General features: G+C 40.2%; 1 protein-coding gene across 1 annotated transcript; it reads right to left on the bottom strand.

Annotated features, from left to right (window-relative positions):
• Positions 1-548: 548 nt before the first annotated feature.
• On the bottom strand, positions 549-14802 carry LOC128792872 (phospholipid scramblase family member 5-like). The gene is made up of 8 exons (XM_053951732.1): positions 14721-14802; positions 12003-12154; positions 7955-7997; positions 6849-7069; positions 5745-5906; positions 4938-5099; positions 3991-4073; positions 549-2288 (listed from the first exon to the last, which is right to left on the bottom strand). The coding sequence occupies exons 1-7, from the start codon at positions 14731-14733 to the stop codon at positions 4035-4037; spliced, it is 792 nt and encodes a 263-aa protein (XP_053807707.1). The 5' UTR covers positions 14734-14802; the 3' UTR covers positions 549-2288; positions 3991-4034.
• Between the last annotated feature and the right edge of the window lie 468 nt (positions 14803-15270).

Raw genomic sequence — 15270 nt, 5'->3', positions numbered from 1 at the left:
AGCACATTAAGTTAATGAGTCCTGATGAAATGACTTGCAGGTAATTTTTCCTTCAATACTCACCTTGAGTTGAATTAAACTAGGATTTTTGATTCTAACATAGAACATACCATTCTAAAAAAGAAACCAATACAACTGAGGGTCAGAAGAAGGACATTTCTTTTGGTGGTTTTTTTTTTCCCAAACAGCTTCACTTAGACAACCCTATTAGAAAAGGTGCATTTTGGATAATTTCCAGGTTTATCTAATCCAACAAATAACCAAATTGACACAAAAATATTTTTTTTTAATGCAGACAGCAAAGTCTATGAAGAGAAGTACTTCTGCATCCACCAAATGATCAGGCAACCAAAGAATCTCAGAACTTACAGCAACTCTGTGTCTTCACTTTCTTACAGGAAGTGTCTGATCTTCCCAGAGGCAAACCAGCTCCTCCCCATGTGCTGGTGCCACCTGGGTTTGTGGCACTACAGGGGATTTCCCCTCTCTGCCCCAGCACACAGTGACAGACCATCATGACATGACCTTTTACCATAGAAACCTTCTGCCTTTCTAGGTACAGCACCACACAGCATTCTCCTTTACACATGGCACCTTCTGTTTCTGCAGAAGGTGGGGAGTGTCCTCTGTCCACCTGCAGAAGCTGGAGAGATGCTCCAGGTGCAAAAAAATAGGTTGGGTACTGACCAGAGGAGCTCACTTTGTGGTACACTGTATTCTGCCCATGCCCTGACCAGATCTCATAAAATAATCCATAGTTCAGCTGTAAATTGCAGGCAATACAGATAATCCAGTATTGTGTGGCAAAGGTTTAATATCAGACAGAGAAAATAAAATCCTTCAGTTAAGAGTAGAATTTAATTAGAGGTTAAAGGTATGTTGAACTTCCATCAGCATCCTGGGTACAGCTTATGATGTGTGAAAAGCTAAATACTGTCATAATGAACTGTTGCTGCCATCTACTGAACACGAGGAGTGTGAGCTACACAGATTTACAGTTTGGCTACTGATCAGAAATATTTGCTTGGCTGGATTAACAAAAATGTCTGTTTCTTTAGAGCAAGCATGTTTCTTTCTAGATGATATCCAGGACATGAATTTGCTTTAGAAAAACCTTGTGACCCTTTGAGAGATTTTGAATTCTCCTTTGGGAGCCACTCCTAGCCCATGGAGGAACTGTGAAAAGTGAGCATATGTAGCTTTCATAACATGAAACGCATTGCCTTTAATAAGAAAGAGTAATAGTTAGAGTTGCAGGTTATTAAGATCTTAGAGCACATCAGCTCTTTAGCAATAACATTCAGAATCCATAAACTCTGCTGAGGATGGATATCTGCCCTGTGTGGCAGCTGTGGTTTAGCTGAGTGACCTCCCAGCTGCAAAAGCACTGGCATTGGCACTGAATTTCCACCAGGATGCTGGTGGAAGGGTGGCACAGAGGTCAAGCAGGCTGCTGAGGGAGCTGTAAGCACCAAGAGCTATCCCAGCCCCACTGCTTGTTTTATCCAGGGGATGAGCCTGCTCTTGTATGTCCCAGAAGCTGCCTCTGAGTGTAAACAGAGGCATTCAAACATACTCATATACATACATATTAACAGCAAAAAACCTTTGAATTAACACAAAAAACAGCAACAAAGTCACTAAGTGCAAGAAATCCAGTGTTATCATCTGGTTGAAATTAACTGCAAATTATATGCACATATTGCTTACCTACAAGTTATATACATGGACACTCACAGCCAAACTCAGCCCTGCGGGTAAATAAAACCTTATTTTGTATTGACTTCAATGAGGTTGGACACATTTGCTTAGAGAAATGCTGAGGGCCACAAGAAGACTGGAAATTGCAGGGGAAAAGTGGAATATAGGTGGGGATCCTGCTGATCTTAAGGCACTGAATACAGTCGAGTGTTCAGACACACACAGCTCAGTAACAGCGCACGAGAGCCAAGATTATGGGCTACAAGAGCAGTGACTTCTGTCTAAGATGGCAAAGGGATTTAAACAGAAAAAAATAATCTGGTTCTTTTTCTCAGTCTACAGTCAGGCATGCGGGAGCTGCATTTGACAGAACGACACCAGTGTGAGATTAGCGAGAACAGCAAAAAGCATCCTGTGTTCCTCTGAAAATTCTGTGCTCCTCTGCAAATTCTGTATTCCTCTGCAAATTCCGGAATTTCCACACGAGGGAGCTTCTTGCCCACGAAGCTCACAGGACGCTTCCTCCTGGGAAAGGTGGCAGCAGTGGTTCCCTGTGATCTCCCAACTCGTGCAGCCTGATTGCACTGCTACGAGTCACAGCAAGAGCCAGAAGTGAAATGGTTAACAGATAATGATGATTGTCAGAGCTTGTTAACCACAATTATTTTCAAGACATATGTAAATCTGTATAAATACCTAAGTGTGGTATATAATCTAAAACATACTGTTTAAATCTATAAGCATTCCTGAGTTAATTTCACTATGGGAACATTAGTTGCAACTTCCTGACTTCACTGTGTTTGAATTCATATCCATGAACATTAATTTAAAATTAGTCTAAATATTTGTTGAGAAGTAATCACCTGATAAATTTAGCTCTTTTTCATTTTTATGAATTATTCATTATCTCCTCTCTTTCCGTTGATGTGTTGGTTGTTTTCAAGAATTGAATTACTGGTTGACACTAAAAAAAAAAAAAAAAAAAAAAAAAAAAAAAAAAAAAAAAAAAAAAAATCCAGCATTTCTAGTGATTTGTAAAATGTTCCCCTTAGAAACTTGACTGGTGACTATGAGAGCAATTGGGTTTGCCACCAGTATTTTATGGTACTGGTTTGCTTCTTGAAGGGAGTTTTTCAGAGGCATAAGCAAGTTCATACAGCAAATAATTTGCAACAACAGCAAAAAAATCTGTTTATGTCTTGCATATATGTCATTTCTACAAAGGAAGTTTGTATTAGCAAAAGTTGGTGGAAATGTTTGGGAGCAGTATGATGAGGTGTGGCTGCAGGAATGAACAACCATGTGAAACTGCTGAACTGCAAAAAGCTCCTTCTGCACAGTCATAATGGAAAATACGTGAGCTTGCCAAAGGAAAAGAATAATTCTGTTCTAGGATGGCCTCAGGCAAGTCTGAATGAAAAATTATCAGCCACCAGATATTACAAAGAGGAATGAACCTTTTCAGGAAAGCCTTGAGTAGATGGCAGCAAGGATCCTTAACAGTGGCTAGTACAAAGGGAAGTGATTTGTGGGCCTCTTGAGCAGAGGACCACTGCTCAAACTTTATCTATGGCCTGCCTTCACTGCAAATAGTGGAAGACCAGATTTTTAGAATAGAATTTACATTCCCAAGTCTAGGGCTGGAAGCCTAATTTCTGGCTGCCACTCATTAAAACAATCTTTGTCACAAAATTAATTTACTAGCAAACATAACTTCCATTCTTCCAACTCACTGAAACAGATAACATCTTCTTCAGATAACACTTCCCATCGGATACATCTTTATATTTGTTACTTTCAAATCGGTTTGCTACTATTAATTAAATAACAAATCAGAAAATTACTTCTAAAATTATAAAAAAGCAAAACCCGCAGAACACACCCTCATGTGGTTAGTAACTGGTACCAGCACTTGCAAAACATCAAAGGCTTCTCTAAACATAGACTTTCATCAGTGATGCTGTAAGCCTTCATCTAATCTTTCATGATTTCCCATGCAGGAACATCAAAAGAGAAAGAAGAGAATAGCACTGTTCCAAAGCAACAGTGCTCTGTGTGAAAAGTATGTGTTTAGCTACAGCACATATAAAATATAAGTGGGAAATTATTATTTACATAAGACATATTTTAATAAACATAATCATTAGCTCCCTGTCTTTTCCTATAAGGAACAAGGATTTTTGCAGTTCAAAATCATGTCCAAAGCTCAAGCGATTTCTGGAAGAAAATGAAAAAGAATTAGAAATGTATAAACCTTCAAAGCAAGATCAATTTATTTTCATTTTTTACCTACTGAAACACATTCTGCATATTTCATTGTTTCTGTCATCTTGTTATAATCCATCCAAAGAATTTTCAAAGAACATTAAGTCCTACAAATAAACAAACTGTGAATTAGATATGGAAGGCACAAAAATGCAAAAATTACAATCAAAAGTCTTGCTTGTAGGCTTTTGTTACATAAAGTATTTATATTAGCCAATTAGTTTTTATCACTGCCACTGAGAAACAGGAGTTTTGGAGGGGACAATCCAAAAATCTTAACTGTCATTTCTATCCTACTAAAAGCAAAATTTCTGAATTGTTCTTGGAATTTTAAAGCAAACACTTTTCAGTGAAAAATTTAAATAGTATTATAATTTTGGTTTATAGTCTCTGATGTATCACAGATGATTTTGAAACCATTTCATTTTAACACAGTTATGTTGGCAAAACAGCTACAGAGCAAATACCAATTTCTAATTCTAGAAAACATACATCTTCACTTCTCTTTACTCCTACTACTGAGTATTCTCCTTCTCATATAGTTCTTATAGTTATATTCACGAGAGAATTTTTGTAGGAATTTTCATATGACCTGAAGGTCTTACATACAACACTCAACAGAATTGTTGAATTGGTTTGAAGTTACCATTAGAAACAACATAACTTTTTTTTTTTTTTTGGTCCATACACTTGTTCAAACACAATAAGGGGTTTGGAGGAGTTTGGCAGGTTTGACATGTATGTTAAGATTTGATTCTGCCATACAAAATATTGAACTGCATGTGGAATGCTATTTAACCAGTTTAACAAATAAAAATTTAGGAACTTTTTTTTTTTTAAAAAAACAGATATAAAAATTAAAATGTATTAGTTAATTTGTCTTTTAGGTATTAGGTTTGCACTTTTGCAGCTCTCAGCTGACAGCAAGGGCCCCTTTGGCCCCGGCCTGCCTTTCCACCTTGCACACTTACAATGAGGAAACAAGCACCAATCATGACTGCCTTGATCCTCACGTCGAGATCTATAGGGACCTGGATCCCAAAGTTGGCAGTGTTGGTGAAGACATTGTTGACAAATCCAGACCAATACTTGGAAATTTTGCCGATCGTTGTCATCTCATTGAGAGCTTTTACCTGCACAAAGGAAAAACAGGAACAGACATAAATGTAAACAAATCAACTGCACACTGATGACATCTCCACAGAATTAATGACTGTGTCCTGACATGCTGAGTATGCTATAGTTGTCAGGTTCTCCTTTTATTCTTATTGCTGCAATGTTCTATTAGTGTCAAGCTTCCCTTTACAAGTGACATGCAAGAAAGGGTCTCAAGTTTGGAAACATCAGCATCTTTAGAGCGGACAAAAAGTGGGAGAAAGCAATCTTGAAAGTTTATTCCAGTTTTGCCTTTCTTTCACAAAGTTGTGGTTTTTTTTCCTCTCTCATGTTTTTTATATTCTCCTAGCCCCACTGCTGTGCACCACTGTCCCCTCAGGGGACAGGCATGTTCTCAACTATGCAGCCATCTAGCTGCATGTTTCTTACAGCATATTGAATTTTCAGACAATACCCACTGGAGTCTTCTAATTTGGCTAATGAGTTGATAAGTTGATAAGCCCAAAAATTCCTTTATGATTCTTGACTAAGTCAAAGCACTTTTTTCACATCAGAAAACTCTCTTTAGGGTTTCTTCAAGTACCTCCCATTCTCCCTCTCACCTCAGAAATTTATTCAAAGTAGTAAAACTTTTAAATCGTTAACACTTGTACAAAACATACCTCAAAGTCAACATCTTCAAAACAGCCACAGGTTGCATATGGGCCAATTATTTTTAGCACATCTTCTTTACTTTCATTCTGTATAGTAAACTTTGGCAGAAAAGGGTCCCAGTTCTGTACAACGTACCCAGCTACTGTACCTGGTGGAGACTGAACTTCTAGCTAGCAAACAAAAGAAAACAACAAAAAATATTTTAGTTGATTTTATATTAATATATTTTTCCATGAGAGTGTATTGTTTATATAATGACAAGATATTTATCCACTGAATATAGTAACATATCATTTTACCAAACATGGAACTGGATATTGTAGAACTATCTAATGGTGTTGTTAAATATAGTGGACAATATGAAACTCAAAAGCTGCACCAGAAACCAACATCTTACAAACAATAAAAGGCTTTATAAAAGCTATGAACTGGAGAAAAAATTAGTTGTATTCAGGGAGTATCCTACAAGCTTATTTTAAGTAGCTGTACTAACAAAGAACCTTTTCTTTAAAAATCCTCACAAGCATAAGTGCTAAGAAGGTAAGTGGATCAGCTAACCTGTAAAATGTTTTCATAACACAAGAAAGAAGTCTGAATAAAGGAAAGTCAAAAAATAAGGAGGAAAGATCTGATGCTCTACGGGATCCACGTTTTTCACTCCAAGCAGCTTCCTTCCATGTTCTGCCGTTTCCCAGAGATACATGGCCCTGAAGAGGCAGATCCATGGAGTGAAGGCTCAGCCTCCTCAGGGATCTGCTTCCAAGTCCCACCCGCAGACCCCAGTGGCCTTCACAGAGTTTCCATCCCTCACCCTCCTGGAGTTCAGTGGGTGATCTCTGCCTGTATCAGTGCAAGTAGTGTTTTGGAGTGTCACCTGATTGGAGAGACATCAGCAGCCACCAAAGCTTCGTGTGGGATGTCAGCAAAGCCAGGTGCCATGGAAAGGAGGAAGCACACCGGGAACAGAACTCGTTTATCAACAGTTGTATCTACCCAAAGGGCTGCCTGCAGTTCCTGGGCTGGGGGGGCTGTGAATTCCTGAATTCCTCCCTGCCACCCTGGAGGAGCTGCACAGCGAGATGCTGGGACAAAGGGGTTTGGGGGTCCCTCACCTGCTGCAGGAAGCAGGGGAAGCAGCAGCTGTTGCACCTCAGGGGTCTGATGACTCGGATCACCTCGCGGCCCGCGTTATCCGCAATCCTGATGGTGAACGCCCTGATGGGCGAGCACAGCTTGCGGTCAAAGCAGCCGTTCTCTTCCACCGCAAAGTAAACTCTTTGTCCCAAGGGGTTTTTTATCTCGTATTTGCTGGAGGTCTCTGTGCCAAGTATGGCTAATAAAGCAAAACAAGCCAACTTAATACAATCTTTGTTGTTACTTTAGCATAAAGTTAGTGCATGTATGTATATGTGTGTATATATATATATATATATATATATATATATATATATATGAGCATTTATTCTAGAAGTCTATACAAAGATTGTTTAAAAAACTGTTTTGAAGTTGCAACACAAAGAAAATATACAAGTGTAAGGAAATAATAGTGCCAGGTCTGTATGTTGAAGGAATTAATTCAGACTTTGATTTGTTGTACGTTAAAGTATGCATCACAACAGAGAATTTAGATCCTGAGTTTTTGGTTTGGGCTTTTTCTGGCTTTATCATCTGTGAAAAGTAACATCCTGAGACTACCCCACCTCAGTGATAAAGCTTTCACCCAGCAGGTTATTTGAGAATCAGGTCAAAACCATTTTCAATGGGACAAATACATTCTATAGTATTTTATTGGTAGTAAAATTTTACAGTATTTAATACTTGTTCATTACTTTGAAATTCTGAGAAACTTTATAATTAGAAAATCTTTTGCTTCTTATGTTTTCTGACCTTTGTTTCTCTATTTGCTTTGTTTCTCATAGTATGTTAATGATTGTTAGATAAATTTTTCCATGGAAAGATGGTTAAACTTTAATAACACTAAAAGAATTTAGGGAGAGAATTTAGGACTGTTGTAGAGACAAGTCACCCCTCAGTGGTTTGCTGCAGAACAGGCAAACAATAAAGTGAGCCTTCCCCACCCTAACACAGCATAACAGCCTGACACAAGGGCAGCAGGAGGGTTCACAGTGACTTCGGTGAGCTGGGGACGAGACTTGGATGCCTTTTGGAGACACCCATGTATCAGCACTGTTAAAGGGTGACAAGGATTGCACCATACCTTCCAGAAGCTCCACTTGCTGATGAATAATTATCTGGTCCAGCTGCTTAAAAAGATAAAGAAGATGGTGGGTCTTGGATAGGTCTGGGGCTGTCAGTGGTCACGTGTCTATTTTTATTGCTCATCTCTCTGTAATTAAGATTTCTTTCCTTACAGAGGTGCACAGGTTGGGTACCTGAAGGATATCTCATTATATCACAAATTATACCCATCTCTATAATTTCTCTCTGAAATTATGGCTGAGGAATGTGACATTAGGTGCTTGGCCATGTAATTCCACACACTTGGAGAAAACCCACATGCTTGGAGAAAAATAATCTTTCCTGGGGGAATAAGGAAGACAACAGCAACAGAAAGCAGAATCCGCTCTTGCTCCTGTTGCTCTCTTTGTCAGAAGGGAAGCTCCTTACCCCAAATCCAAGTTTGGTGCTGGGCACTGCGGCAGTGCAGGAGTGAATGAGCCTGGGCTCAAGCTCAAAATGTGCAGTGGCCACATCCCAAAGGACCTTGCTGGAGCAGCCCAGCAAGGCAGTCAGGAGATGCCAACGATGGCACACACCAGCTTTAATGGTCTGATCTTAGGAACACGAGCCCTGCACTCTGAATCTGGCAAATGGTCATGCCAGGGTACCAGAATGAGCAAAACAACAATGAAACACTCAGCTGGCTGAAAATGTCTTTCCCCACAAGCTGGTTATGCAGGAGAAAAACTGCTTGCCACAATACCTAGCTTTGATGTGCTTATCGTCCCTCTAAATTATTCTTTCTTGGAGAACACTTGTTAGCATTATAAAACCAACAAGACTCAATTTCAGTCTACCTTTCAGTTTTATGTGACAGTTTTAGGCTTTACCAATCTCTTTTCTGTAATTTTTCTGTAAATTCCTGATGAGCAAACGCTTGGCACGGGGTTTTGCCATTACTCACAGCTGCAGGCACAAAGCACACAGCGACCATCCGAGACCACCATGTCACAGCTCTCCAGAGCCTGGATATGTTAAAATTGATAAATCATGCCTGGTACATATTCAAACTGTTGCAGACATTTGTCACTTCTAGTCAGCTCCTGCAGCTAGTTCAGGCTGCAAAGACAAGCTGGTAAAAAGAGGAACTTTTTTATCCCTTTCATTAATCTCGGAAATGTGCTTGCCAGTAATTGAAATAATAAAAAATATTTAGACGTAAAAATATTCTCCCAAGAATCTTTGCTGCTTGTTGTTTGGGTCTCATGAGAGAGCTCTTGGAGCTCATGGGAAGGGCTCTGCTGATGGAAAGAGAATAAAAAAGTTAAAGATGGTAGAGCTATTTTAATATTTTAGTATTTATTTTGATATGGATTTCTTTTTCCCATGTAACTTTCACAGGGAAAAGAAAATTAATGATCCTGAATTGTTAAAAGCTTTGAGTAATTTTGGTTTATTAGTTTACTGTGCACAATGTATAAACAATGTTGAGACAACACAGCAGTACCACTTGCTTTGCCTTTCACTGGTTTCTGCAGGACAATTATTGTGATTATTTTTATTGGGATACTTCTGGATTGAGAGAATCCTGCACTTGCATTTGAAAGCACCCAAAGCCCTTTGGCTTAACAAAGGCCTGGTCCCCTTGAGTTCAGATATGTTAAAATTCCTTATACACAGCTAATTCTTAGTATTCAGTTCTGTGGGCATCAAATTTACATCTGATCAGTCTAACCAAGTCTAAACAAAGAAGCTTTTTACAAAAGTAGTTAAACCTGAGTGGTGGCACAACATGCAGTTGAAGTACTCAGAAAATTCTTCTCCAAGATTTTACCTGTCTATTTCTGCTGTGGGAAAAGGTTCATTTGATTATTGTTATGGACACTGAACTACTCTTGGAGCTATGGCTGTAATCTGGAAGACAGTAATGAGGTTTAGGTAACTTTTTTTCTGTAGGAATTTATAAAAAAGTGATAGCCATAGAAAGCTGATGTGTTTGCTGAGGCAGCAGCAGTTTTCTGCCCTTCTCTGGCGCACCTCAGACAGCTGATCAGAACCATTCTTTCACCTGAACTCACTGCAGGGTGTGGATCTGCAGAGTGAAATGTTGCTGGCTGGCCTTTACCTACAGGACACACATTTTCCTTTCCTCTCATCCAATCCTTGGGTTGCTATTTAGAATAAGACTGTAGGGATCTCTCTGAGACTGACTAAATTTGGATTCTTGTATCAGAGTCAAACATGTCATGGTCTTATTGAGAAAAACATTCAGCTTTCTCAAATCTAGCCAGTTATCTTGCCCAGTCCTGCTGGAGAACGTAATTTCTATTTGTTATTCTGTATTTATTCACAACCACATATAATCTTTCTTCCAGTAATGTAATTCTATAAATTAAATATTTCTCTTTCCCACAGTTTGTTTACTCTCCTAGGCACTCAGTATGGTTCCCTCTCTGATAGTGTTGTTTTTATTCTACAGATAAAACAGATGGAGTCTTGTTTTAAAGGAGGTTCTCTATTCTCTGTGCACTTCCAGTAGCACCTCTCTGTGCCTGTTTCAGCTTGGACCTACCTTTCCCCAGTGCACACACAGCACCAGAATGAAACACAGTCTTTAAGAAATCTTCCCAGTGGCATAAATAATTTCCAAGTTCTGCTAGAAACATCTTCATTCAAGCATTTAATTATGGGAAAATCTCTTAGTCCATGAGGATAAATCCCAAGGCATTACCCTAGCAGCTGTGAATCCCACATGCATTCTGCAGGCATGTGGGACCTCCTTTATGCTCCCAGCTACCCTGAATGAGCCACACGGCCAGTATGGCTTCAGCACACGCACTAGAATGTTCTGCACCGCACAGAAACTCGAGCTGTGGGAACATACCAACCATCAGCACTGCACACATCCTTCCCACTTTTCAGACTGCAGAGAAAACTGAGAATTGTTAGCAAGGGCTGCAGCACAGGCCAAGAATAAACATGAATGAGCTCTTCAGTTCCAGTTGTAGCTCTGAGAGTGACCTGCTCTTTTGTCTTAATGTCAGATGCAAAGCTTCTATAAAATGGAGTGATAGTATTTGCTTGCCTACATTGTCTGGGTAAATCTGAGGTGTAATTTGTGTTCATACAGGAGCCTGAATATGTAACCTGCCAAGTGCTGACTATCACAATCACTTTTAGACTAAAAAACATAGCTTCCACGGTCTGTAAGCAAATGCTTGTGTAATTGACAACACATATCATTTTGTGCTCAGGCATCTTGAAATGAAAGACTGCTTCTGAAGAGTCTCCCCATTTCATTAGCTATCTAGGTAACTCAGCTCCAAATATAAAATACATTCCATTTACGCTTCTATACAAAACTAGCAGAAATGTGTGCCTAAAATATACATCTTGAGTGCAGTAAACATTTCCCAGCATCACCAAAATGCAAACAGCAAAGATGCATCAGAATAATGATCTGACTATGCTGGGGGCCTGATCCTGTCCCTGCCCATACCAGGCAGGGCATGTGACACCTTACTCAGCATGGAAGAGTGGCACAATCCAGCCACGTGTAAAATGCAAACCTCAGTCAGTGTCAAAGCAGCAGCAGGGAGTGACCCTCCTGGTAAAAATGTTCAGGAGAAGATGAAACTTCTGGAGCAGATCTGCAGACCATCAGTGCTCTGAGCTTCAGGAGCTGAGAGATTTCACAGAGCAAGTAATGATGTTTAGCAGTAGGATGGAGAAGACTCAAGCATTCATTTTTCTTCCCCACCTATGACCTACTTCTTTGCCTCCATTTTCAAGCATTTTCCTCTCTCAGGCATTAGCACTTTCTTCCTCACACAGAGTTAATGCAAGTTTGTAGCCACTCAGACTTACACTCATCTAATTTCTATAAAATGAATGGCAGCAATGAAGAAAAAGCTTCTTTTTCCTGTGTTCCTTATGTCATGGTAATATCAAACAACAAAAAAAGCCTCTCCATTTCAACTTACCCTTCCCCCAAGAGGAAAAACCCAAACAACCTCATCCTCCAGGGTATCAAAGCAACATTAAAGGAAAACATAACAATTCTAACATTCAGAAAGATTAAGGACCTGGTTCAGGTACTCCAGACCAGGTGGCAAGTTATGAGTGTGTGATGTTTGCTTCCAGAGACTTGTTGGTTCAACAGGCGTATTCTGTTGAGGAATGTCAGAAGAGCCAGGGAGGTAATCCTTAAAGATTAGTTTGGTTTGTCCCTGAGATTCTGCAGGGAAAAAAAAAAAAAAAAAAAAAAAAAAAAAAAAGAAACATCAGGACCAAGGAGCAGCTAGCTTCTTGAATCAAAGCTGGAACAATAACATCATTCTGCATGTGACTGTATCAGTACTTCAGGGCAGGAGTGAGGACCCAAAAGGAATCTCCTGATGTCCCACACATTGAGCACTGATTATAAAGCTGCATTAGGATATGCAAAAGGGAATCACTGCAAAGAGGAATCACTGCAGATGAAGTTAAATCAGGAAATGTGGTCTTGGAGGGCAACTGATCTGCTCTGACAGCTGGTGAGCACAGAGCCTGTGTTGCAAGGCTGGAGCTGGCCTGGACTCACACAGGGTGGCCAGAAGCCCCTCAGCACAGGTTGCCCAGCTCTGCTCCCTGTGAGCTGCCCTGTGTGCCAGTGTGCCCTGAGCTGCTGAGGGCTGGCTCCCAGCAAAATGCTTTCCAGCATCCTGGGGGCACCCATAATTTCTCTTAATTAGAGATAACCTTTCCAGGGATCTCAGATTCCCCAAGCTGGACATTACAACCCTGATATCAAAGTCTACACAGCTTCTTATAGTGTGTTATTCATTATTATCTTAATGAATGGATCAGATATCATTATGCTGTGTTTTCTGGTTTGCTATTACAAAGAAGTCCTTCAGGGCACAGTGATGGTGACCTTGGCCAGTGCTGTGAAGGTAACGAGAGCATTTACTGCCACAGGCACCTGTAAATCCACACTGCTCCACAGGCACAGGCACCATCTCCCACCTTAACCACTGGATTGCCAAAAAACTCCTGCTAGTTTTTCCAGGTACATTGTTCCTTGGCCTTCAGCAATATGGGTTCTGCAGGAACCAGGAGGAGCAAACTGAAGCTCTCCCCATCTAAATGGCAAATCCTTGTATTGACCTGAGCCCCTGTGATTTGGCAGGGAAGCAGTCCCCAAACTGATAATTTTTATCTCATGTGTGACAATACTTAGACACAATGGGGTTTGAGGTCCAGAAGGAATTTTGGCTCTTAAGTCTGAATCTCTTTTTTGCTGTTGTGGGTTTAAATGAGATCCTTTCATTTTATTTGAACTCACTGTGAAAGATTCATCATTCAATCATATTTTGATCTTAATTTGTCTTTGCAGCCACTGCTTTCTTTCAAAGTCTGAGACCACAGGAAGAACTAACCCCTTTGAATTTGTTGCTGGCTTTTAAAAATGTATAACTGGGTAATAAATATTTTATGTGCTCTTCTGCATCATTTTACCTCACAGGGTTCTGTTACTGCCGTAACTCTTGTTGTTACATGAAATGCCATGAAGTAGCCCAGTGTTAGTGTTATTCTTGAATAATAAAGAGGAAAAAAAGACAACAAATTGCAGTTCTACCTGTCAAATTTTAAGCTATACAAAAAATAAACAGTAAATACATTAAATATTAATGACAATTTGAGCTAGTTTGACACTTTGTCTATTTCTGTGTATGATTCCCATTTCATTAGCAGCATGGAGAACCTTAAAAGTTACCATATGATACAGTGAGTATTCTGTACAAACATAATTTGTAGAGTTGCATGTTCCTGAAAGAGGTGATTTGTCAAGTTTCTTCATACTAAAAAACATATTCCACACCATTACTATTCAACCATTTCTCCTAACTGATAAACATCAAAAATATGCAAAACCACATTTCTCTTATATGACTAAAGCTAAACAAAATTCGAAACAAAAAACCCTGTATTGCAAGAGTACAATAATGCTGTAAAACCTGCTTTCTCCTGTGTACTTTTTAGTGCTCTGATGCAGAATGTCTTGAGTGTTTTAAGGGCAAGAAAGAGGGATAAAAACTTTGGCAAACCTAGACAGACGTTGCTGAAACTCCCTGGGCCAACACGTGCCTCAGCACAGGGCAACAGAATGACCTCCATGGAGTTGCACTCAGGAGAAAAAGAGATTTGTATCCTTCTGCTTAGTTTAGGCATTTGAAAACCTGGAGAAAATGAATTGTGAAGGCTGCTTAGATCAAATGCTGCATGTTTGCCCATTGCCCTGAGTACTCAATGGCTACTGCTATAGTCAGTGCGTGACAGACACACCCAGGTAGGAGTAATCTGATTAAATTCAGTTATTATTATACTTCATATGGGGTTATCAGGTCTCTGGCCAGTTTTGAACATGAAAAGCATTTGCTGATGTAGTATTTTCAAAGTGAAATAGGTAAGAAGTGTGCAAAAATAGTGGCACCCTTGGCTCAGTCCGCACCCTTCTCAGGCATTCTGTACCGACATGTTTAAACACCAAGATACCAACACTAAATTTTCTGATGTTAGCAGAGGCTAACATTTTATAATGTATTTTATTCAAATAACATCCTACTATAGATTTTAGTCTCCTTAGGAGCCTCTTGGATGCTGGATGCTGAAAAATTAAAGGAAGACAGAACAACTGTGCTTTGACTGATGTGGTTTTATCCTGAAACACTCATTCCATCAGACTGCTGATTGCTGGAAAAGCACAAGACTGTAGTTTTCTGTAAACACAATCTAAAACTACAGACTACAGATGCGCTTACCTTGAGAGGCCATGAAGCTTCCTGAGCTACTTCTTCAAAGGAAGCCGGGTTAAAAGAAAAGGCTTTTCTTGTTGCAGCAAATAAAAAAAGGCGCACAGCATGCACAAAACTTCAGAAGGTGTCTGTCTCCTCGCTATCAGCTGGCAGAGCGCGGGAGGAGCGGCGCTGTCCGCCCGGCGCGGAGCGCCGCGCTGCCCGAGCCGGGCCGCGGGGGGAGCGGCTGCCGGACCCAGCAGCCATCCATGCAGGGGAAAGAGGGAAAAGAGTTCAGCCAGCGCGCAGAGACAGAGCTGCAGTGTACCCGCTGCCCAAATGAACACGCTAGACCTCAAATCCTGCTTTATAACGTCTGTGTTTATTCTGAGAATACAAAGATTCTGGATTTGGTTCAGTGTTTGTGTTTCCACTTCTTCAGGCTATCCAGTAAAGACAGAGGAGCTAATGAAGTTGTGGATAGCCCATCCCTAAAAGTGTTTAAAACCAGGCTGGATGGAGCTCTGAGGCCCCTGGTCTAGGGAAAGCTGTGCCTGTCCAAGTCAGGGGGTTTGGA

Source organism: Vidua chalybeata, chromosome 10, assembly GCF_026979565.1.
Source record: "Vidua chalybeata isolate OUT-0048 chromosome 10, bVidCha1 merged haplotype, whole genome shotgun sequence".
NCBI lineage: Eukaryota > Metazoa > Chordata > Aves > Passeriformes > Viduidae > Vidua > Vidua chalybeata.
Note: the sequence above shows the minus strand (reverse complement) of the source record. Positions and strands in the feature narration are given on the sequence as shown.